Here is a 26,359-nt window from a genome sequence, read left to right as displayed (position 1 = left end):
TTTCCTCCCAAAAATGGACTGTGTCCTTTAACAAGTTATTAATCCCAGAAACCATTTCTACAATGTGAACAGTAATTTGAACAAGATAAAAACAAATCATACTAATATTGTTGAGCTTCACAGAGGGTAACATCTAATTTTGCCAATTTTATCAGGAGTAGGCAAGCACTTAAGAACTGGAATACTCATTTCATTGAAAAAGCAGTTTTTTTCTATTTGCCAAGGTGCTTTAAAAAAAACTCCAAAAGGGTTAGGAGTGGAGATTAAGTAAAGCAAAAATTAGTGAATTCATCTTTGCCTCTTAGGACTAATCAGTCTCATTGTTTCAGACTTGTGAGGAGCAAACTCTTCAGGGTCATTTAGTATTCTACTTGCAATGTCTGTTTTCATACAACATTCTTTTAATTATCTGATTACCTAAGGGAAGTTCTTAGGAAGTATATAACTTTCCTAGGAAAGATAGAGCTTCTTAGTTTGGAGTGCTATACCAGAATACCAGAGACTGGATAGCTTATAAACAATGGAAATTTATTTCTCACAGTTATGGCTGGGAAGTCTTAAGATCAGGGCATCAACATGGTTGTGTTGTGGTTAAAATCCCTTTCCTGATTCATTTCTGGTGCCTTCTCACCATGTCCTCGTGATGAGGGATCTCTCAGGGCCTCTTTTTTTAAGGGCACTGATCTATTCATGAGGGAGGTAGCCTCATGAGAGATACCTCCCAGGCTCCACTTCCTAATAACATCACCTTTGAGGTTGGGTTTCAACACATATTTTGAGGGGACACAAACATTCAGACCATAGCATTCCTTAAGTATCAGTGACCTAAAATCATCAAAAAATTAAAATCATACAAAATATGAAGCCTAGCTGTTTTTAAGGTGAGGCCTATCAAACTTGCAGGTAACATTGTTTATGTCTTTAGCAGGATCCTTCAGAGGAGATAATCTGTAAGCTTGATGATTTCTAATATAACCCAGTACCAAAATCAGGTAAGGAAAATACAAGAAAGATTGCAGTCCAGTATCATCCATCAACACGTAAAAATCCTAAACAAAGCATAAGCAGATGGAGCCCAAAAGCACCTAGACATAGTACTAGTTTTACTGATAAGTACAGGTTATTCATGGAGCTGCGTGGGTTGTTTTAACATTCGGAAGCTTACAGATGCTATGTGCCATCTTAGTAGTAACAGAAATCCATAGGTTTGTCTCAATAGATGCAGAAAAACAACCAAAATACTCAGCACCTACTCATGATTAAAAACTTTAACCAAGCAGCAGTAGGAAGGAAGTTTATAACTGGCTAAAAAGGTATTTACCAAAAAACCTGCTGAAAAAAAATGGTAAAATATTAGAAGTATTCATGACATGACAAGTATGGGGAAAGAATAGACTACTCAGTAATGGTTCTAAGAAGCAGAAATGGTTCATCCACATAGAAAAAAAACTGGATGCCTACTCTCACCATATCAAGAGTTACATGCTAGGCAGAACTGACTTTTGGAAGGATATGTAAGCAATAACTTTATGACCACCAGATAAGGATTTTTTTAAACAGGATACAAAGAAGCTTTATAAAATGTTCATAATGTTTGCTCACATTGAAATAAGGAACTTGTGGTTATCAGAATATACCAAAAAGGAAAAGACACAAAACAGAATGAAATCTTTCTACAACATGCCCAATATGTTTTCTGGAAAATCTGAATGATTTGTATGGATCAATTAAAAAGTAAAACCTAATAGAAAAAAAGTGATCTGAATACGTGACTACTTATTATTTCATAGATGAGAAAAGAGAAATTTTCAAAACCATAAAAGGATATTTCATTGAGACCAATGTAAATTAGGACCATAGATATGATTTTACAAGTACAGATGAGCAAATATGTATGACAATACTGAGTTTTGGAATATATGTGAGATTTATACCCTACTAGTGGGAGTATAAATCAATGCAGATCATTGACATCTTACAAAGTCGAACATTTACTTGGTGTAATACACTGGCACCTGTACATTGTAGATAAATGTTTGATATGAGCACAAAGAATCGTGTATAAAGATACTTATCATAATACAAATGTTTGGAAGTAGTCTGAATGCCCATTAGTAAGAGAATGTATCCAGTAAACATCAATGAAAATCAATGAGCCAAAGCTATATACAAAACACAGATGAATTTTAAAACTTACTGAGTTCTAAAAAGTCATGGGAAACTACATTAGGGATAACATTTTTTGCAAAATTAAGTTTATGCTAAGTGATATGTGGTGAAGATCATAAAAACAAGTGATTGGATGAGATGGTATTTTAGTTATAATTAACCACCCAAACATAGAAGACTGCAAATAAAAAGTATTTGAGGTCCTAAGTATTGCAATCAAGAGGCAGATTCTAACAGCAACTCAAATGTGCTCCAAGGGGATTATTTATTTCCCAAGGAAAAGAAAACGTTAGGGTTTATAAAAGCAACAGATAAAGGCATTCCAGAGATGTTATATAGATGTATTTTTACAGAAATGTGGTGGCATTCAGTCACTTATGGACAGCAAATTGTTTGCTAATCCGAGATCTTTAATGAGTAAGGAAAGCAGGTTCTAGATGGTTTCAGGAACTTTTGACTGTGTCAACAGTTTATACTGCATCTGCCTTAATGGCCTCATGGCTCCTTTTTAGATCCCTTGAACGTAAGTGACTCCATTTCATTGTTCATGGCCCACATTATCCATCACTGTGTAACAACTCTCGCCCTAATTTAACAGTTTAAAAAATTATTTGTTTCTGTCTTGGTTTCATGTTTGGGCTCAGCTGGACAATTCTTACTTAGAATGTCTTAATGTGTTTGCATTCAAGTAGCAGGTGCGGCTAGAGGCGCAACTGGGCTTGATACCCAAGACTTGTCAGTTTTTGATGACTGTAGGCTGGGAGCATGGTTGGATTTCTCCATGTAGATTGGGCTTCTCACAGAAAGGTAGCTAGTTTCTGAGAGGCCGTGTCCTTAGAGCAAGCATCCTGAGGGACCTAGGTAGAAGCACAAATCTTCAACTCAGTTTTGGAAGTCACAACATTAACTCAGATTTGGCCCAGATTCAAGGCAAGAAAATTATACAAGGACATTAATACCAGGGAGCATGGTTCATTGGATGACCATACTTGGAAACTAGCTACCACAAAAGCAGAAAATTCAGGATGATTATTAACTCTGAGTGTGAGGCAAGGAAATGACTTGGAGAGGAGTAGAGAATTCCTCAGCTTGTTTGATGCCTGAAAGAGTCCCTCATCAAGAAGAGGCTGCCCAGGCCAGTCACAATGATGATCAATATGAAGACCAATGTGTATGTCAGTAAAAATAGTTAAATACAAATTTTTGATCCAACTCTGCACTGAGTGAGAATAAAAGAAAGATCTTCATGGCTGAACAACCTATATAAGCTGAACATACAGTTTAATATAAAGTTTAAGGAACAAATAGTTTAAGGATAAAGTTTAAGATAAAGTTTAAGATGTAATGACCTCAGATGTTGTACAAAGGGCAATCTCAAGATCATAGCATTCTTCAGTTCAGTCACTCAGTCATGTCCAACTCTGTGACCCCGTGCACTGCCACGTGCCAGTCTTTCCTGTCCATCACCAACTCCTGAAGCTTGCTCAAACTCATGTCCATTGAGTCGGTGATGCCATGAAACTATCTCATCCTATGCCATCCCCTTCTTCTCCTGCCTTCAATCTTTCCCAACATCAGGATCTTTTCCAATGAATCAGTTCTTCACATCATGTGGCCAGAGTTATTGGAGTTTCAGCTTCAGTGTCAGTCCTTCCAATAAATATTCAGGACTTGTCTCCTTTAGGATGGACTGGTTGGATCTCCTTGCAGTCTAAGGGACTCTCAAGAGTCTTTTCCAACACCACAGTTCAAAAGCATCAATTCTTAGGTGCTCAGCTTTCTTATATCATTGAACTTTCACATTCATACATGACTACTGGAGAAACCATAGCTTTGGCTAGACGGATCTTTGTCAGCAAAGTAATGTCTCTTCTGTTTAATATGCTGTCTAGTTTGGTCATAGCTTTTCTTCCAAGGAGCAAGCGTCTTTTAATTTCATGGCTGCAGCCAGCATCTGCAGGGGTTTTGGAGCTCAAGAAACTAACGTCTGTCACTGTTTCTATTGTTTCCCCATCTATTTTCCATGAAGTGATGGGACTGGATACCATGATCTTAGTTTTCTGAATGTTGAGCTTTAAGCCAACTTTTTCACCCTCTGTCACTTTCATCAAGAGGCTCTTTAGTTCTTCTTCGCTTACTGGTGGTGTTATCTGCATATCTGAGGTTATTGATATTTCCCCCAGCAGTCTTGATTCCAGCTTGTGCTTCATCCAGCCTGGCATTTCACATGATGTACTCTGCATATATGTTAAATAAGCAGAGTGACAATATACAGTTCTGACATAATCCTTTTCCAATTCTGAACCAGTCTTTTCCATGTCCAGTTCTAACTGTTGCTTTTTCCACAGTCTGTTGTGATGCACCCAGTCAAAGGCTTTGGCATAGTCAATAAGGCAGGACTAGATGTTTTTCTGGAACTGTCTTGCTTTTTCAGTGATTGAATGGATGTTGGCAATTTGATCTCTGGTTCCTCTGTCTTTTCAAAATCCAGCTTGAACATCTGGAAGTTCACAATTCATGTATTGTTGAAACCATGTCTTGGAGAGTTTTGAGCATTACTTTGCTAGCTTGTGAGATGAGTGCAATTGTGTGGTAGTTTGAACATTCTTTGGCATTGCCTTTCTTTGGGATTGGAATGAAAACTGACCTTTTCCAGTCCTGTGGCCACTGCTGAGTTTTGCAAATTTGCTGGCATATTGAGTGCAGTACTTTCACAAGATCATCTTTTAGGATTTGAAATAGCTCAACTGGAATTCCATCACCTCCACGAGCTTGGTTCATAGTGATGCTTCCTAAGGCCCACTTGACTTCACGTTCCAGGATGTCTGGCTCTAGGTGAGTGATCAAACCATCGTGGTTATCTGGGTCATGAAGATCTTTTTTGTATAGTTCTTCTGTGTATTCTTGACCCCTCTTCGTAATATCTTCTGCTTCTGTTAGGTCCATACCATTTCTGTCCTTTATTGTGCCCATCTTTGTGTGAAATGTTCCCTTGGTATCTCTACTTGCAGAGATCTCTAGTCTTTCTATTGTTTTCCTTTATTTCTTTGCATTGATCACTGAGGAAGGCTTTCTTATCTCTCCTTTCTATTCTTTGGAACTCTGCATTCAAATGGGTGTATCTTTCCTTTTCTCCTTTACCTTTGGCTTCTCTTCTTTTCACAGCTATTTGTAAGGCCTCCTCAGACAGCCATTTTGTCTTTTTGCATTTCTTTTTCTTGGGAATGGTATTGATCCCTATCTCCTGTACAATGTTATGAACTTCCATCCGTAGTTCATCAGGCAGTCTGTCTATCAGATCTAGTCCCTTAAATCTATTTCTCACTTCCACTGTATAATCATAAGGGATTATATTTAGATCATACCTGAATGGTCTAGTGGTTTGCCCTACTTTCTTAAATTTAAGTCTGAATTTGGCAATAAGACGTTCATGATGAGCTCCCAGTCTTGTTTTTGCTGACTGTATAGAGCTTCTCCATTTTTGGCTGCAAAGAATATAATCAGTCTGATTTCAGTGTTGACCATCTGGTGATGTCCATGTGTAGAGTCTTCTCTTGTGTTGTTTTAAGAGGGTGTTTGCTATGACCAGTGTGTTCTCTGGGCAAAACTCTACTAGCATCTTCCCTGCTTCATTCCATATTCCAAGGCCAAATTTTCCTGTTACTCCAGGTGTTTCTTGACTTCCTACTTTTGCATTCCAGTCCCCTGTAATGAAAAGGACATCTTTTTGGAGTGTTAGTTCTAAAAGGTCTTGTAGGTCTTCATAGAACAGTTCAACTTCAGCTTCTTCAGTGTTACTGGTTGGGGCGTAGACTTGGATTACCATGATATTGAATGGTTTGCCTTGGAAACCAACAGAGATCATTCTATCATTTTTGAGATTGCATCCGAGTACTGCATTTCGGACTCTTTTGTTGACCATGATGGCTACTCCATTTCTTCTAAGGGATTCCTGCCCGCAGTAGTAGATGAAATGGTCATCTGAGTTAAATTCACCCATTCCAGTCCATTTTAGTTCGCTGATTCCTAGAATGTCGACGTTCACTCTTGCCATCTCCTATTTGACCACTTCCAATTTGCCTTGATTCATGGACCTGACATTCCAGGTTCCTATGCAATATTGCTCTTTACAGCATCGGACCTTGCTTCTATCACCAGTCACATCCACAACTGGGTATTGTTTTTGCTTTGGCTCCATCCCTTCATTCTTTCTGAAGTTATTTCTCCACTGATCTCCAGTAGCATATTGGGCACCTACCGACCTGGGGAGTTCCTCTTTCACTATCCTATCATTTTGCCTTTTCATTCTGTTCATGGGGTTCTCAAGGCAAGAATACTGAAGTGGTTTGCCATTCCCTTCTCCAGTGGCCCACATTCTGTCAGACCTCTCCACCATGACCCGCCTGTCTTGGGTGGCCCCACAGGGCATGGCTTAGTTTCATTGAGTTAGAGAAAGCTGTGGTCTGTGTGATTAGATTAACTAATTTTCTGTGAGTATGGTTTCAGTGTGTCTGCCCTCTGATGCCCTCTCGCAGCACTTACCATCTCGCTTGGGTTTCTCTTACCTTGGACTTGGGGTATCTCTTCACAGCTGCTCCAGCAAAGCGCAGCCACTGCCCCTTACCTTGGATGAGGGTTATCTCCTCACCACCGCCCCTCCTGACGTTGAATGTGGAGTAGCTCCTCTTGGCCCTCCTGCGCCCGTGCAGCCACCGCTCCTTTGACATGTATTAATATATTATATATTGATATATTAATAATGATATATTAATATATTATATGTATAATGTATTATTTACATGTATCATACATTAATTACTATTATGTTTATATATATTTATACAATTTTATATTAATATATAACATCATATTTGGTATATATAATATATAATATATATAATATAATAGATTTATAATTATTTGTAATATAAACTTATGAATTATATATTGTAAATATAAAAATATTTTAGAATCTAATCTATTATATAAAATAAGCTATAACAATAGTTTTCAAATAGAAATTTTCTTATTGTGTTATTTTTTTCTACACTTAATAATTGGCTTTCCACTTCAGGGAAGAGTTTCATTTTCTGTTTATTTCTGTGATTCTGGAAGCACAGTTTCTTGTTTCTTCAGTTGACTGTAATCTGCTAATATCATTATTTAACTGATGCTGAAATTGTCCCAGAATTAGCCTCTGTGATTCCCAGCAAGGTGGTGTCTGTGTCCTTTCTGTCACAAGTTTGGGTTGTGTCCAAGATTTCTAATTCAAGTATACTTAGTTCTTTCTGTGTAGCAAAGTATGATTTATTGCCTAAGTTTCTTGAGGATTGGGGAGAAAAATTGTGGGGTCTAAAATACTTAGAGTGAATTTTTTGTTTTGCAGGATCTTATGTTTCCTACCTTGAAATATGGTTTTCACACCTGTTTCTTTCTGTTAACAATCTCCCCCTGAAGCATTACCTTCCCAGTAATGCCCTCTTGCATCCTGCATGTACTTAAAATTTTTTTTGGTAAAATTTGTAACTTAAAAGTTGTCATTTAACCACTTTACAGTGTATAGTTTAGTAGCAAATGTGTGAAGTCACCATGTGGGTGTAACTATCACCAGAATCTATTTCTAGAACATGTCATCATCGCAAACAGAAATTCTGTGCTCATTAAGGAGTCACTCTCCATTTTACCCTTCCCCCAGCCCCTGGTAACTTCTGTTCTACCTTCTGTCTCTACGAATTTGCCTTTCTTACTTAGTTCATTTAAGTGGAATCATACCACGTATTTCTTTTTGTGTTTGGCTTATTTCACTTGTGTAATGTCTTAAAAATTCATCCATGTCATAGCATGTTTCAGAATTTCCTTCCTTTTCTAAGGTTAAATAAAATTCCATTGTATAAGAAGACCACATTTTGTTTATCCATTCATGAATCAATGGACTTTTGAGTTGCTTCTACCTTCTGGCTACTGTAAATAATGCTGTTATGAACAGCTGCATACATCTATCTGTTTGACTCCCTGGTTTCAGTTACTATCCCATAGTTTCCCCCTTCATAAAGTATCATATGTCTGGCTGCTTTTACTTAGGCTAGTACATTTGAGATTGCCCCATGCTGTGTGTATCAGTATTTTGTACCTTTTAATTGCTGAGTGATACTCCATTATATGAGTATACCACAGTTTATTATTCTCCACTTGAGGAACATTTGGGTTATTTCCAATTTTTGGAAGTTATGAATAAGGCTGCTGCAAACAGTTGCATACAGGTTTTTGTGTGAACATTGTTTTAATTTCTGCTTGGGTGAATACCTAAGAGTGGGACTGCACCGTCATTTGAGAAGTGGATATTAACCTTTATATGACACTGTCAAACTATTTTCCACAGAGGATGCAGCATTTTTCATTCTCATTAGCAATGTACAAGGGTTCTAATTGGAATATGGGTTCTACTATCCACATCTTCAACAACAGTTAACACTTCTGTTTCTTTTTTTATAATAACCGTTCTAACAGTTGTGAAGTGGCATCTCATTATGGTTATGAGTTGCATTCCTGTAATGACCAGGGATGTTGAGCATCTTTTAAAATGCTTATTTGGCCATTTGTATTGTATCCATTTTATTTGGAGAATTGTGTATTTAAAACCTTTGCCAGTTTTTGAATTGCATAGTTTTGCTATTGTTATTGAGCTATGGAAGTTGTTTATATACCCCACATGTACTTTTAAGCACTTACCTATATATGGTTCTCTTAAATACCAGTAAACTTGGGTATATTTTCACACAAAGGCTGTACTTTCTCTTTCTGGTGGTGGTTTTATATCAATTTTAAGAACCCCACTGCCTCTTTTGTGTTCCATGTCCTTTATTGTTTTTTTTTAAAGGATATGGTGGGAGCTGTAGATTACACCACCATTGCTACCTCACCTCCAACTGATGCAGGATACAGCATGCTTGGGGCTGGTGCATGGGGATGACCCAGAGAGATGTTATGGGGAGGGAGGTGGGAGGGGGGTTCATGTTTGGGAACGCATGTAAGAATTAAAGATTTTAAAATTTTAAAAATAAAAAACTAAAAAAAAAAATACATACATAAAAAACAAACAAGAGAAAAGAAAAAAAAGAAAAAAAAAAGAATTATCTAAAGAAACATTTTTGTTATCCAAACAACCATACTTGATTTTTATCCGATTTTTGTTTATTCCAAAAATATTCTTTAAGTGCTTATTACATGCCACATCCAAAAAACTTGTTGTTTCTTAAACAAAACAAACCCTTGTCATACCTGTGGCAAGAAGTCTAGAAACTGTCATTGCACCAACATCTGTTTTGTGATCTCTGCTTCAGTAGAAAGATATGGGCAAAGGAAAACAAGCTAGCAAAGCTTCCATTTCTTTTAAACAAATAGACTGTACATAATAAAAATCATTTGTAGGTTTTCATGACTCATCCCATAAGTTTATAGAGTTGTGATGGAAAGACCTGGATAGAATTACCCCCTGAATCCCTATATTTCAGCACCATCCAGCCTGTACTTCTCTTATTAGGTCAGTGGGTTATTTTTTCTAAACAAATTTTGCAGCCACTTTTATTTTTGTTTTTGGCAGTGCTGGATCTTCAGTGCTGTGTGTGGGCTTTTTTTGTCTATGGTGAGCAGGGGCTACTCTTTGTGGTGGTGTGCAGGCTTGTCATTACAGTAGCTTCTCTTGTAGACCATGGGTTCTAGGTACCTAGGCTTCAGTAGTTGCAGCTCAAGGGTTCTAGAGGGCAGGCTCAGCAGCTGTGGCACACGGTCTTGGGCTTAGCTGCCCATGGCATGTAGAATCTTCTCAGACCAGGGTCGAACCCGTGTCCCTGCACTGGCAAGCGGATTGCCAACCACTCAATCACCAAGGAAGTCCTTGCACTCACTCTTAAATGTGTTTGTACAAATATCCTTTAAACGTCTAAGAGTCTATATATATAGGACAGGAAGATATAAATAACTTATTGCATGTTTGTGTTTTAACACTCAGGTTTGCAGGAGTATTTGGACGGCATTTTAAATAATATGCACTCTTGTGTTCCCCAAATCTAGCCAGTCCATCAGCCTCAATTGCACGTGTACATATAGGGATGGAAGTCATTAAGATTGAGAGGGTAACAGGCAGGAAGGCCAGAGGTCCCCAAGCAGCAGGAGGAAATAAACTGCAAGTGGCAGATTTTTTTTTCCTTCTCTACACAAAATTAAAAGAGGCTTCTATCAATTCTGTATTGATGACACCTGGTTCTGCCTTGAGCTAACCAATGCGTTTTTCTTATGTTAATGAAACGATGTATTTGCGTAGGAATTTGTCTTTCTTCAAAATGGTTCCACCTAAGACTTTTTTTCTTTTCTCAAACCTTGGGCTCAACAAACCAGAATTCCTGTCAATTGTTTTATGGCTGGGGGATGACACACCTCGTGCCATCCTATCTCAAAAGTGCATATTGTGGAAGAGCCTTGAGGTGTCTCTCTTACTTAATAGCTTTCTAACAGACATAAAACACCTTGCTAAAAATTAGCAAGGGGACACTCTGTCCCCTTCTGATGTCTATGTCAGAAGCTTTCCCTATCTCTATTATACTTTAATAAAATTTGGCTACACAAATATCTCCAAGTAGTTAGGCCTGGTCTCTGACCTCAGATCGAAATCCTCTCCTCCGGAGGTCATGAATCCTGGCATAATACACAGCTTACAGCAGCAAACTTTCAACCTTTCAGCTGATTAATTAAGAGAATAAGATGGAAGAGAAACTGTAATTTAATTTTAAACACTTCACATATATTTCATTTTAGCCTTTCAAATTTTGAAGAGTTGGAAACAATTCCTATTTTTTTCTTTTCTACAATTTTTCTTCTTATTTTCCCACTGTTAAAAAAAAAAAGGAAGGGAAGATAGGAGAAAAGGAAGCAAGAAAGAAGGGAAAAAGTAGTTGACCTTCAGTTACACTACAGTGGACCCAAGCGGCCTGCTGGGTCCAGGTTTCTTACTATTTCATGGATGTTGTATGTAGTGCAGACATTTTTTCAAATAAAGTAGATGGTCATTTCTTTTAAAGCAGTAAACTACATTAGAAAGAGAAAGTGGAAGAATAGTCCTTTATTTTTTTTAACTTGGAAGATCAATTTGAAACCCCTCCCATAAAATGGAGGAAAGGACAAAGAATTAAATGTGAGGTTTTCGCATTGTCGTGAAAGCTGTACACCAAGAATAACAGTTTAATATGTTGCCAGTGAAGAAAGGAGAAAAAATTAGAATTGAGCCTTATCCTTTCTATTGTCCCAGACAAAAACAATGGAAAAAACCAAGTGCTAGCTACAGAGGAAAAAACAGAAAAAAGTACTTAAAGATACAGGAAATGGGGAGTGGGGGAAGATTTCTATAAGTCAACGTAGAGAAATAAACAGAAGAAGGTTTCCTAAAAGAGAAGAAAAATGAGATTGGCTTCAGCTGTCTCTAGAAAACTAAGTAAAAGAGGTTCACGGAATAACTGAGAGGGCACAGATAAAAACTAGATTGTGACGATGTGAAAAAGAGACAGAAATGTCAAGACCAAAAGTGAAAATTAGGAAGTGATGGAATAGACATGGTCAAGAATCCATCTGCTATTGTAGGAGACACAAGAGACCTGGGTTCAATCCCTGGGTCGGGAAGATCTCCTGGAGAAGGAAATGGCACCCCGCTCCAGTATCCTTGCCTGGAAAAATCCATAGACACAGGAACCTACTGGGCTAGTCCATGGGGTTGAAAAGAGTCGGATACGACCAAGCACAAGCATCTCATCATCAGTAAAGAAACTGATTAAGTATGAACTTAATTGCAAATAAATTATAAAACTTAAGGAAATTACCAAAATTCACAGCTGAGAGAGAAAATTGAATACAGAAGTACTAAAATTAGCCTATTAACTCATATTTTTAACATTTTAAATGGGACAGAAAATAAAATTGTGTTTGGTTTAAAATATGGAATATTCAGAAACCTGAATGAATTTTTCGGCCAACCCAAATACAAAGTGTAAGAAAGCAATAAACAGAAACCTCAATTAAATAGAGATAGGAGACCAGAAGGGGGTGCTGGAAGAACCCAAGAGGAAAAGCAAAGACTTCCCCTTCTTTGCCGGCAAGAGATCAGCCGGTGAGAGTCTGTCAGGACTCAGCCAATGAAAACACCATGGACTCTTTACCATAGCCTTCTCAGCTTCTTTTCCCTCTAGAAAAGAGAGCTCTTCTCCGTTTTTGCTGAGGACTTGCACAGCCATGTTTACAGACCTCAAATTGCAATTCTTTGTTAATCCTGAATACACCCATTTTGCTGGAGAAAAAAACTGGCTGTGTATTTGTTTTAGGTCAGCAAAAGGACATCAAGAGAAAAGCTAATTTTTTTAAATGGATTTATTCATTGGCTGTGCTAGGTTTTTGTTGCTGCAAGGACTTATCTCTACTTGCAGCAAGTGGGGGCTACTCTTCATTGCAGTGCATGGGCTTCTCATTGCGGTGGCTAAGAGACAAGCGAATTCTTAATTTTTATAATCAGACAAATGAGCATAAAGAATATTTTTTTAAAATTAATATAATGACCAGGACTACTCAAAAGGAATAGATATACTTCCCAGTTGAAAAAACGTAATATTCCAATGTTAACATTCTCATCTTTTCCATATTTTGAATTTTAGTATTTCCAGACACTTCTCATAACTTCTGCTCAGTCCAAACTCCTGTCTTCTCTCACAGATTTACTACAACAGCCTTCTAGTCTCAGTCGCTGTACTTCTTCCTTTGAACTTTTAGTTTATTCTCAGCACAGCAGTCAGGATCACTAAAAAAATGGACATAAGAGTTTATCTCTGCAGTGCCCAGAGCATTCTCTTTCAGAGTCAAATCCAGTGGCATAATGACCAATAAGAGCCTATAAATGTAGTCCTCTTACCTCTGATCTCCTACTTCTCTGTCTCCTTATTTCTGTTGCAGCAACTGTAATCTTATTGTCTCCTCAGTAGGTCAGGTATGTTCCTACCATAGGGCATCTGCCTGTTGGTCTCTCAGAAAGCTTTCCACCAGATATTTAGCTTGGCTCAGTTCTCATCTTCTGCAGGTCCTTCTTCAAATGTTTGACTTTGTCGGTCAAACATGTCTTAACCACTTTGTGTAAAATTGTAAAATCGCTCTTATCAAGGGTCCTGGTCCCCTTTCTTGTTCTTATTAGCTGCGTCAGTATCTAAATACATACCATGTATTTATTTTATTTACATAGAGTTGATTTACAATGTTTTGTTAGTTTCTGGTGTACAGCAAAGTGATTCCGTTATGCAGCTATACATATTCTTTTCTAGGTTATTTTCCCTTATAATTTATTACAAGATACTGAATATAGTTCCCTGTACTATACAGTAGGACCTTGTTGTTTATTTTATGTAGTTTGTATTTGAAAATCCCTAAATTCTAATTTATCCTTCCTCTACCCCTTTTCCGCTTGGTAACCATAAATTTGTTTTCTGTGTCTGTGAATCTGTTTCTGTTTTGTAAATAAATTGATTTGCATCACTTTTTTAGATGCCACATATAAGTGATACCATATGATACTTGTCTTTCTCTGCCTGATTTATTTCACTTAGTATGATAGTCTCTAGGCCTATGTATTTTTCTGCAAATGGCATTATTTCATTCTTTTTTTTTTTAATGGCTGAGCTATTTTTGCTATTATTTTTCTTCTTTCTCTCCCCTTGACAATTTAAGCTGCATGAATGCAGAGGTTGTGCCAGTTTTATTTACTGGTTTATTTCTAGCATCTACAACAAAGCCAGGTGCCAGACAAGTGTTAAATATACTTTGTTAAATGAATGAATAGTGCAATCATACAACAGTGAAAATGAATAAACTTTTCATATACGAAGATAGGTGAACCTAATAAGTTTAGCATGTAAGTCACATTCAGCGTGTAAGTCACAGAAAAACATATAGCAGATTCTATTTACATAAAGATGAAACACCTTGCAAAAGTAAGTGCATTGTTTTAGGGGCACCTACTTGAGATGTACTAATCAGGCTAAGCCAGGAAATGCTTAACACAGTTGAGAAAAATGGAGAACATCGTGGACAGGTCTTCCGAGATTCTGGTCAAGTTCTTTTTTGAAGCAGAATGTTGAGTGTATAGGTGTTAGTTTTATTGTGCTTAAACATACCTGATCACACATTAGCCTCCGTGTACACATTAAAATAATTAAAATCAATCAAAACAGGCTGGTAGGAGCCAGGTAGCACTGACCTTAAAAGCGTCAAAATTTAGGGTTTTTATTCAAATGATTTTGCCTGTCTAACAAAACAAGTCAGGCAGCTGATTTAGGCAGGAAGCATTTTGGAGGCGATCACCCGCCTTATTTGTTAACTTGAACAGTCCCTCGCATTGCAACCCCAGCAGACACCTAGGCCCAACAGCTCCCCAGAAGAGGGAACATTCCCGTCTGGAAGTGGCGGCGCCAGCGGCGCCCCTGGGAAGTGTAGTAGGCGCGAGCCCATAGGCATGCCGGGAGTCGTAGTTCTCCGGGGTTTGCGGGGCTGCAAGGAAGGCTCGCGGCTTTCTCGGGGCTCGTGGCGCGGGTGATCCCGGCTCTGCTAGGGCGGCCTGCCAGGGACTGAGAACCTCTCGGTTGCATCTTCCGGTGGCAGTCAGAGCCAGCACGTGTGTGGGTCTGGGCTGGGAGGTGTGCCGGCCGGGCGGGGCTGCGCGCAGGCCCCAGGGAGATACCGAGGCCGAGGGGGTCTGGAGGCGGTCTGCATGGCCCAGGCCGCGATGCTTCAGGGGGAGTCGCTGCCCTGCCCCCACTCCCACCCCTTTCCAGGGAGAGTCGCGGGGAGGGAGCGCCCCGTCAGGTGAGTTGGGGTGGTCCGGGACTGCTGTTGGTGGGAGTCTTTTGTGGCTGGCTATTCAGAGATTTCTGATGAAACAGACAGTAACAATAGCAATGCCTATGGAGACCTTATCTGTACCAGGTACTAGTCTGGCGCCTTGGCTGAATGAATTCATTTCAGCCTCAGATAACAGGTAGATCCTGTTTTACAGACGAAGAAAATGAGGCAGAGGTGGACAGCTAATTCGCCACATTAACTGGGGCCTTGGACTCCACCATGGCCCTTTTTGCCTCTACTGTATACTTAGCAGTTTTGTTTCTTGGGGAAGGTCACTAGACTCCCTGGTTCTGTCTCCCTCACAGCTGTAATTTGAGGTAGCAGTACTTTTTAGAGTGGTTGTGCGGATTAAATAATACATGCAGGATACAAGATGGGGAGAAGATGTGCCTCACAGAGCAACTGCGGTGCTTGTAGAGCAGCTTTCCTCCTCTGGCTGACAGTACACGCATACTCGGTTTGCTGAGCCTTCATGCCAGGTGCTATACCTGCAGAGCCTCCTGCAAACTTAGGTGGCTAGTGCAGGCAGCCTGGGCCACCACTGTTCTCTGACAGTGGTCTGCCTATTTCTCTTACCTGGCTTTCCCAGTTGCGGTTTGTGTATGAAGACCAAAGGATTTGGGGAGCTGTGGATGCTAAAAGAGGTGGCAGTTGTGGAATTTGTGTTTAGGAGTGGCATCCAAAATGGTGTGCATTATGTGTGACAGTTCCCTGGAAAGAACACAGCAGTCCAGGAAGGAGCCACTCAGGAGCACGTGTTGGTCATTCTGTTGCAGGAAGGGGGACCCCTTCCAGGGCCCGAAACTGGGCTCTTGTCTAACACTTGGAAATGAATTGTCCGAGGAGATACATGTGCTGACAAAGCAAGAGATTTTATTGGGAAAGGGCACCCGGGGGGAGAGCAGTAGGGTAAGGGAACCCAGGAGAACAGCTCTGCCGCATGGCTCACAGTCTCGGGTTTTATGGTGATGGGATTAGTTTCCGGGTTGTCCTTAGCCAATCATTCTGACTCAGAGTCTTTCCTGGTGGTGCACGCCTTGTTCAGCCAAGATGGATGCTAGAGAGGATTCTGGGAGGTGGTCAGACAGGTAGTGTCTCCTTTTGACCTTTCCCGAGCTCTTCTGGTTGGTGGAAGCTTATTAGTTCCCTGTTCCCTACCAGGACGTCCTGTCGTAAAACAAGTCATGCAGATAGTTGCTATGGTGCCTGGCCAGGGTGGGTGGTTTCAATCAGTGTGCTTCCCCTAACAGCTCCATAGAAAAAGAGACGACACGTGTGGGCAAACATGTTTATTGTGGTTTCTTCAGGAAGGAAATGGTGAAGCCAGGCAAACAGGCTTAGGATTGGCTAGATACGTTTGAAAGTGGCAATCTGGGACACTCACATTTGCTGTGACCGTTTGAATGTATAGTTTAAAACTAGCTTCAGGACCCCAGAAGTCTGTGATGCGTTGCGATTTGCTTAGATACAGCTAATAGAGCCCAGTGGATGTTAAAAAGCATCTATATATGGAAATTAGAAGTATGGTTAATACAAGGTGGGGGTGGAGGTTGGCAAATTGTCTTAGAACTTACTTGGCTTAGTAGGCACACTTTTAAACGTGGTTTGAGTCATTTATATGGCATGGCTTTGTTCAGACCTAATGGACATTAGGGGTAGTTGTAACTTCCTTTTTCCAAGCCATGCCTTGACACCAGAGTTCTTCATGACACCTTTTTTCTTTGCAGACCTACCTTGTCAAGCACTCTGCTCTCCCTTGACAGGAAAACTAAGAAGAAAAGAATGGCCTTGGATTTGCTGCCTGCTCCGGTGACAGTAAGTAAATTTTGTCTTTTTCATGAATTTCCCACTGTGTTCAGAGATGGTGGACGTATTTCCATTCTTTGTCCAGCTACTTTGCTTTCCAGTGAAAACTGTGGTGAATCTAGAGTCTGATAGGTTTTTCCCATGATCCTGGACTTGTCAAGGGGTTGCTGAGGAATGTGCATCCTCTGTCCCTAGACAGAGGTCACTCTTAATTCACCCCCAAACTCACCTCATGAGCAAAGATTGAGTCGGCTCTGAACATAGGCTTCCAGATAGGATAGGTGCTTGGTGAAGAGTGTGGAGTATAGGCAGTCTTTATCTTCACAGCTGATAGAGTGTCACTGGAGCAAAGCCATGGAAGGGCCAAGAGACACGCTCAATAGCTATTTGTTGAGCACTGACAATGTACAGGGTACTGTGCGTGGCACTGGGAATACAGAGGGGATGTAGAAAGGAGAGGTGTTATTTCTGTCCTCAGGGAGTTTGGTACTGATCTTAGGAAATGACCGAATGCCCAAGAAAATTCAGGGAAGAGATTGGAGAAGTGGAGTTATTTTGCACTGATACTGAAGGTTAGGACTGATACTGAAGGTCAGGTGGGCATCACAGAAGGAACTGAACTTGACCTGGGCTCTCAGTCTGGCATTGGGGAGGACAAAGGACTCCCTCTTTCTTGGCACTCTCTCTGCCTTGTGCAACTGTGATGCTAAGCCATCTCATATCCCTCTCATCCATTGGGTGCCTCTATCTCCTTCTCTTTTGTTTTTTCCCTGCTATTTGAGATCTCCCTCCAGCTCTTGTTTCTTGGTCCTTTTGAGATCTCTTTTCATTATTTAGCTCTCATTTTTCTCAGGATCTTTACTGAATCTCTCTCCTCAGACCTGAACTTTTTCCTAAAGATGCAGTCTGTCATTCCCAAACTCTTATGAAATATTTCTACATGGAAGTTCTGTTATTCTCCCAACACCAACTTTCTTTCCTTGTTTGTCACTGGCTGCTTTTCCAAAAAGTAGTGGTAGCCCACAGTCTGAAAATGTGGACTCTGGAAGTTGATTTTATGAGTTCACATGCGGACTAGGAATGTGGCGAAATAAAATTATTTTCTTCCTCTGTGCTCTATTTCCTCATTTGTAAGTGTGGTTAGTAATATACATGCCTCGTTTAAACTTGCTAATAGAGGACTGCTAATATCTGCATTTTACAGATGGGGAAACTGGGGCACAGAGAAGCAATTAACTTAATCACAGTTTTGTTGTTGTTCAGTTGCTCCGTCGTGTCCAACTCTTTGCGACCCCATGGACTGCAGCACGCCAGGTGTCCCTGTCCTTCACCATCTCCCGGAGCTTGCTCAAACTCATGTCCATAGTCAGTGACGCCATCCAACCATCTCATCCTCTGTCGTCGCCGTCTCCTTCTGCCTTCAGTCTTTCCCAGCATCAGGGCCTTTGCTAGTGAGTCGGCTCTTGACATTAGGTAGCCAAAGTATTGGAGCTTCAGCTTCAGCCTCAGTATTTCCAGTGAATACTCAGGATTGATTTCCTTTGAGATTGACTGGTTTGATCTCCTTTTAGTCCAAGGGACTTTTAAGAGTCTTCCAAAATAGTACAGTTCAAAAGCATCAATTCTTTGGCACTCAGCTTTCTTTATGGTCCAACTCACATCCATACATGACTACTGGAAAAAGCATAGCTTTGACTAGATGGACGTTTGTTGGCAAAGTAATGTTTCTGCTTTTTAATATACTGTCTGGGCTTGTCATAGCTTTTCTTCCAAGAAGCAAGTGTCTTTTAATTTCATGGCTTCAGTCACCATCTATAGTGATCTTGGAGCCCAAGAAAATAAAGTGTGTCACTATTTCCATTGTTTCCCCATCTATTTGCCATGAAGTGATGAGACTGAATGCCATGATCTTTGTTTTTTGAATGTTGAGTTTTAAGCCAACTTTTTCACTCTCCTCTGTCACTTTCATCAAGAGGCTCTTTAGTTCCTGTTCACTTTCTGCTATAAGGGTGGTGTTATCTGCATATCTAAGGTTATTGATATTTCTCCCTACAGTCTTGATTCCAGCTTGTGCTTCATCCAGCCTGGCATTTCACATAACGTATTCAATTCAGTTCAGTTCAGTTCAGTCGCTCAGTCGTGTCCAACTCTTTGCGACCCCATGAATTGCAGCACGCCAGGCCTCCCTGTCCATCACCATCTCCCAGAGTTCACTCAGACTCACGTCCATTGAGTCCGTGATGCCATCCAGCCATCTCATCCTCGGTCGTCCCCTTCTTCTCCTGCCCCCAATCCCTCCCCAGCATCAGAGTCTTTTTCAATGAGTCAACTCTTCGCATGAGGTGGCCAAAGTACTGGAGTTTCAGCTTTAGCATCATTCCTTCCAAAGAAATCCCAGGGCTGATCTCCTTCAGAATGGACTGGTTGGATCTCCTTGCAGTCCAAGGGACTCTCAAGAGTCTTCTCCAACACAACAGTTCAAAAGCATCAGTTCTTCAGCGCTCAGCTTTCTTCACAGTCCAACTCTCACATCCATACATGACCACAGGAAAAACCATAGCCTTGACTAGACAGACCTTAGTCGGCAAAGGTCTCTGCTTTTGAATATACCATCTAGGTTGGTCATAACTTTTCTTCCAAGGAGTAAGTGTCTTTTAATTTCATGGCTGCAATCACCATCTGCAGTGATTTTGGAGCCCAAAAAAATAAAATCTGACACTGTTTCCACTGTTTCCCCATCTATTTTCCATGAAGTGATGGGACCAGATGCCATGACCTTCGTTTTCTGAATGTTGAGCTTTAAGCCAACTTTTTCACTCTCCTCTTTTACTTCCATCAAGAGGCTTTTTAGTTCCTCTTCACTTTCTGCCATAAGGGTGGTGTCATCTGCATATCTGAGGTTCTTGATATTTCTCCCGGCAATCTTGATTCCAGCTTGTGTTTCTTCCAGTCCAGCGTTTCTCATGATGTACTCTGCATAGAAGTTAAATAAGCAGGGTGACAATATACAGCCTTGATGTACTCCTTTTCCTATCTGGAACCAGTCTGTTGTTCCATGTCCAGTTCTAACTGTTGCTTCCTGACCTGCATACAGATTTCTCAAGAGGCAGGTTAGGTGGTTTGGTATTCCCATCTCTTTCAGAATTTTCCACAGTTTATGGTGATCCACACAGTCAAAGGCTTTGGCATAGTCAATAAAGCAGAAATAGATGTTTTTCTGGAACTCTCTTGCTTTTTCCGTGATCCAGTGGATGTTGGCAGTTTGATCTCTGGTTCCTCTGCCTTTTCTAAAACCAGCTTGAACATCAGGAAGTTCACGGTTCACATATTGCTGAAGCCTGGCTTGGAGAATTTTGAGCATTACTTTACTAGCATGTGAGATGAGTGCAGTTGTGCGTAGTTTGAGCATTCTTTGGCATTGCCTTTCTTTGGGATTGGAATGAAAACTGACCTTTTCCAGTCCTGTGGCCACTGCTGAGTTTTCCAAATTTGCTGGCATATTGAGTGCAGCACTTTTACAACATCATCTTTTAGTATTTGAAATAGCTCAACTGGAATTCCATCACCTCCACTAGCTTTGTTCGTAGTGATGCTTTTTAAGGCCCACTTGACTTCACATTCCAAGATGTCTGGTTCTAGATGAGTGATCACACTATTGTGATTATCCAGGTCATAGAGATCCTTTTTGGACAGTTCTGTGTATTCTTGCCACCTCTTCTTAATATCTCCTGCTTCTGTTAGGTCCATACCATTTCTGTCCTTTATCGAGCCCATCTTTGCATGAAATGTTCCCTTGGTGTCTCTAATTTTCTTGAAGAGATCTCTAGTCTTTCCCATTCTGTTCTTGTCCTCTATTTCTTTGCCTTGATTGCTGAAGAAGGCTTTCTCATCTCTTCTTGCTATTCTCTGGAACTCTGCATTCAGATGCTTGTATCTTTCCTTTTCTCCTTGGCTTTTCCCTTCTCTTCTTTTCACAGCTATTTGTAAGGCTTCTCCAGACAGCCGTTTTGCTTTTTGCATTTCTTTTCCATGGGGATGGTCTTGATCCCTGTCTCCTGTACAGTGTCACGAACCTCATTCCATAGTTCATCAGGTACTCTATCTATCAGATCTAGGCCCTTAAATCTATTTCTCACTTCCACTGTATAATCATAAGGGATTTGATTTAGGTCATACCTGAATGGTCCAGTGGTTTTCCCTGTTTTCTTCAATTTGAGTCTGAATTTGGTAATAAGGAGTTCATGATCTGAGCCACAGTCAGCTCCTGGTCTTGTTTTTGTTGACTGTATAGAGCTTCTCCATCTTTTGCTGAGAGAATATAATCAATCTGATTTTGGTGTTGACCATCTGGTGATGTCCATGTGTAGAGTCTTCTCTTGTGTTGTTGGAAGAGGGTGTTTGCTATGACCAGTGCATTATCTTGGCAAAACTCTTATTAGTCTTTACCCTGCTTCATTCCATATTCCAAGGCCAAATTTTCCTGTTACTCCAGGTGTTTCTTGACTTCCTACTTTTGCATTCTACTCCCCTCTAATGAAAAGGACATCTTTTTCTGAGTGTTAGTTCTAAAAGGTCTTGGCCTAGTAGTTTTCCCTACTTTTGGTTCTCTGGTGGCTCACATGGTAAAGAATCTGCCTATAGTGCAGGAGACCTGGGGTTGATCCCCGGATTGGGAATATTCCCTGGAGAGGGGAATTGCACCCCCCTCCGCCCCCCCAGTATTCTTGCCTGGAGAATTCCATGGACAGAGTTCCCAGGTGGCTACAGTCTATGGGGTCCCAAAGAGTTGGACACAACTGAGAGACCAACACTTTCATTTTCCGTTTTCCTACTTTCTTCAATGTAAGGCTGAATTTTGAAATAGAGTGCTCATCACCTGAGCCACAGTCAGCTCTAGGTCTTGTTTTTGTTGACTGTATAGAGCTTCTCCATCTTCTGCTGCAAAGAATATAATCAGTCTGATTTTGGTATTGACCTTTTGGTGATGTCCATGTGTAGAGTCATCTCTTATGCTTTGAAAAGGTGTTTGCTATGGCCAGTGTATTCTCTTGAAAAAACTCTGTTAGCCTTTGTCTGCTTCATTTTGTATTCCAAGGCCAAACTTGCCTGCTACTCCAGATATCTCTTGACTTTCTACTTTTGCATTCCAGTCCCCTATGATGAAAAAGACATTTTTTTTGGGGGGATTTGTTCTAGAAGGTCTTGTAAGTCTTCATAGAACTGATCAACTTGAGCTTCTTCAGCATTAGTGGATGGGGCATCAATTTTGATTACTGTGATGTTGAATGGTTTGCTTGGAAACTAATTGAGATCATTCTGTCACTTTTGAGATTGTACCCAAGTACAGTCACCATCACTGCAGATGGTGATTGCAACCATGAAGTTAAAAGACACTTACTCCTTGGAAGGAAAGTTATGAACAATCTAGACAGCATATTAAAAAGCAGAGACATTACGTTGTCAGCAAAGGTCCATCTAGTCAAGGCTATGTTTTTTCAGTAATCATGTATGGATGTGAGAGTTGGACTATAAAGAAAGCTGAGCACTGAAGAATTGATGCTTTTGAACTGTGGTATTGGAGAAGACTCTTGAGAGCCCCTTGGACTGCAAGGAAATCCAACCAGTCCATCCTAAAGGAGATCAGTCCTGGGTGTTCATTGGAAGGACTGATGTTGAAGCTGAAACTCCAACACTTCGGCCACCTGATGTGAAGAGCTGACTCACTGGAAAAGACCCTGATACTGGGAAAGATTGAGGGCAGGAGGAGAAGGGGACGACAGAGCATGAGATGGTTGGATGGCATCACCGACCCAATGGACATGGGTTTGTGTGGACTCCAGGAGTTGGTGATAGACAGGGAGGCCTGGTGTGCTGTGGTTCATGGGGTTGCAAAGAGTCAGACACAGCTGAGTGACTGGACTGAACTGAACCCAAGTACTGCATTTTGGATTTTTTGTTGACTATAAGGGCTACTCCATTTCTTCTAAGGGTTTCTTGCCCACAGTAGTAGATATAATGGTCATTTGAATTAAATTTGCCCATTCTCATCCATTTTAGTTCACTGATTTCTAAATTGTCAGTGTTCACTCTTGCCATCTCCTACTTGACCACATCCAATTTACCCTGATTCAGGGACCTAACATTCCAGGTTCCTAAGTGATATTGTTTATTATAGCATCAGACTTTACTTTCACCACCAAACACATTCAAACTGTACATCATTTTCACTTTGACCCAATTGCTTCATTCTTTCTGGAGCTAATAGTAATTGCCCTCTGCTCTTCCCCAGTGGCATATTGGACACCTTCCAACCTGGGAGACTCATCTCCCAGTATCATCTCTTTTTCCCTTTTCACACTGTTCATGGGGTTCTCACAGCAAGAAGATTGTAGTGGTTTGCCATTTTCTCCTTCAGTGGACCACATTGTGTCAGAACTCTTCACTATGACCCATCTGTCTTGGGTAGCCCTGCAGGGCATAGCTCATAGCTTCACTGAGTTATGTAAGCCCCTTCACCATAACAAGGCTGTGATCCATGAAAGGTTCATGTTTGGGAACGCATGTACACCCGTGGTGGATTCATGTCAATATATGGGAAAACCAATACAGTATTGTAAAGTAAAATAAAGTAAAAATAAAAATTAAAAAAAAAGAAAATAACAATAAAAAAAAGAAGGTATTCCATTTATTGAGTAATTTTGAATGATGAAATTTAAATGTTGTATTTTGAACAGGGAAGGTGATATATGATATGTCAGTAAAAATTTTAAAGGCATGTAACAGTAATCATTTTTTATTATTCACAGTTGCTCTGGATTGAAAATGCAGGCTGATAGTAGAAACAATTTATCTCTCCTATGCAAAGCCTGGGGTCTTAGCTGAAAGGCCCAAAGGTTAGAGGGTAGAATCATATAAAGTATCTTTCACTCACATGTATCATAGTTGATGCCAGCTTGTGGCTGAGACCCTAGTTAGGGTTGTTGGATCAAACAGCCACCTGTAGTCTCGGTGTGTCTTATGCTTATAGTATGGTGGCCAGATTCCAAGGGTGAGATCATGTGAGCCAGGTGGGAAGCACCTTCTTGCCTCAGAAGTCACGAAACATTACCTCCACTGAATTCTAGTTGTCATGGCCCCTAGAACCCCCTGTGCAGATTCAAAGAAAGGAAATGTAGACCTCACTTCTTGGTGGGAGAAGTGTCAGCGTCATATTATAGAGCATGTTATATGGGAGGTGTACTGGTGTGGTCATCTTGGCATAGTAGTCTGCCACAGCTGTCAGAATTAAAAGTGTATGTGTACTTTGAGCCAGTAGTTCAATCTCTACCAGTTTATCTTTTTCTAAATAATATTTTTATCTGTGTATTTTTGGCTCTGCTGGGTCTTCATTGCCGCGCAGCTTTTCTCTAGTTGCAGAGGGCAGGGGCTTCTGGTCGTGGTGCATGGGTTTTTCATTGCAGTGGTTTCTTGCAGAGCACTGGCTCTAGGGCACGTGGGCTTCTGTAATCGCAGCTTGCAGGTTCTGGAGGACAGGCTCAATAGTCGTGGCATACAAGCTTAGTTGCTCTGTGGTGTGTGGGATCTTCCTGGATCAGGGATTGAACCCAGGTCTCCTGCACTGGTGGGGAGTTCTTTACCACTGAGCCACTAGGGAAGCCCCTCTACCACTTTGTGTTATAAAATACAGATGTACACATACCCAGAGAAATCTGTGTGAGAATGGTCATTGCGCATTGTATGTAAAGCAAGAAACAGAAACCATCTAAATACTCATCAATAAAGGAAATGATAAATAAGTTTCGGTATCTGTTCAATGGCATATATCATGAAGTTGTTAAAAAGAATAAGATTTGTATATGTAGAGGTGGCAAGTCTGTACAATACAAGTTAAGCATGATTCAGAATTTTTCCATTAAAAACAAGAATGCATATGTGTATTTGCACAAAGCATTTCTGGAAAGAAAGACGAGAAACTTTATACCATCATAAAGCTACTGATGGAGCTACTGAACACATCACCCTGTGTTCTTTTGTGCTCTTCATATTCTTTAGCATGTGTCTGTTCTCCTTTTGTTTAATGAAATGGCCAAAAGAGCACATGACTGTTCAGTTGGATATGAATTTTGTAATATATTCTTAAAACATGAATAAAACCTGTCTATAATAGGATTTAGTGTGATATATATTTGTTCATTTTATTTTCAGTTTTTTTCTGATGTTTTTATGTTTAATTTGTGCTCTTTAAAAAAAGTTAATGACATTTAAAAGGAAAAAGAATGTCATTTGGGTGGGAGTGTTCTAAGGCCCAGGGAGATGGGATGGACAGAACACGGGGTTGCCGTGAGTATTCTACGTATAGCAGCAAGATGCCTGCTCAGACTGCCATAACAAAATGCCACAGACTGAAAACAACAGAAATGTATTTTCTCATACTCCTAGAGCTAGAAGTCTAAGATCAAGATGTTGGTAGGTTTGGTTTCTTCTGAGGCCTGTCTCCTTGGCTTGCAGAAGGCAAGACGCAAGTCTCACTGTGTTCTTACATGGTCTTCCCTATGTGCGTGTACATGTCTGGGTGCTAATCTCTTCTTAAGGACACCCGGCATGTTGGATTAGGGCCCAATCTACAGATCATATTTTAATTTAATTACATCTTCAAAGACCTTATCTCCAGAGTCTGAGAGTTCTAGAGGTTAGGACTTAAACATATAAACTGGGTGGTGGTGGTTTAGTTGCCAAGTCGTGTCTGACTCTTGCAACCCCATGCACTGTAACCTGCCAGGCTCCTCTGTCCATGGGATTCTCCAGGCAAGAATACTGGAGTGGGTTGCCATTTCCTTTTCCAGGGGATATTCCCCACCCAGGAATTGGACCCAGGTCTCCTGCATTGCAGGCAGATTCTTTACCAATTGAGCTATAAGGGAAGACTATAGTTTCACTTGAACTGGATAGTTCAGTTCAGTTCAGTTGCTCAGTCATGTCTGACTCTTTGCGACCCCATGAACCGCAGCATGCCAGGTTTCCCTGTCCATCACCAAGTCCCGGAGCTTACTCAAATTCATGCCCATCAGGTTGGTGATACCATCCAACCATCTCATCCTATGCCATCCCCTTCTCCTGCCTTCAATCTTTTCCAGCTTCAGGATCTTTTCCAGTGAGTCAGCTCTTCGCATCAGGTGGCCAAAATATTGGAGTTTCAGCTTCAGCATCAGTCCTTCCAGTGAACACCCAGGACCGATCTCCTTTAGGATGGACTGGTTGGATCTCCTTGCAATCCAAGGGACTCTCAAGAGTCTTCTCCAACACCACAGTTCAAAAGCATTGATTCTTCTGTGTTCAGATTTCTTTATAGTCCAACTCTCACATCCATACATGACCACTGGAAAAACCATAGCCTTGACTAGATAGACCTTTGTTGGCAAAATAATTTCTCTGCTTTTGAATATGCTGTCTAGGTTGATCATAA

At 40.5% G+C, this 26,359-nt stretch overlaps 1 protein-coding gene across 3 annotated transcripts in view; it reads left to right on the top strand.

Moving 5' to 3' along the window:
* Positions 1-14,726: 14,726 nt before the first annotated feature.
* ZNF354C (zinc finger protein 354C) overlaps positions 14,727-26,359 on the top strand; it is a 44,413-nt gene continuing 32,780 nt past the window's right edge. Inside the window, exons 1-2 of one of the 3 annotated variants that reach the window (XM_015095486.4) lie at positions 14,727-14,863; positions 16,854-16,905. In XM_015095486.4, coding sequence (XP_014950972.3) covers positions 16,873-16,905 — 33 coding nt within the window. In that variant the 5' untranslated portion in view covers positions 14,727-14,863; positions 16,854-16,872. Of the gene's footprint in view, positions 15,055-16,817; positions 16,906-26,359 lie in introns of all 3 variants that reach the window. The other 2 variants (XM_015095483.4, XM_015095482.4) reach the window with 2 other exon arrangements.

The sequence above is a fragment of the Ovis aries genome, chromosome 5, assembly GCF_016772045.2.
Source record: "Ovis aries strain OAR_USU_Benz2616 breed Rambouillet chromosome 5, ARS-UI_Ramb_v3.0, whole genome shotgun sequence".
Lineage (NCBI taxonomy): Eukaryota > Metazoa > Chordata > Mammalia > Artiodactyla > Bovidae > Ovis > Ovis aries.
Note: the sequence above shows the minus strand (reverse complement) of the source record. Positions and strands in the feature narration are given on the sequence as shown.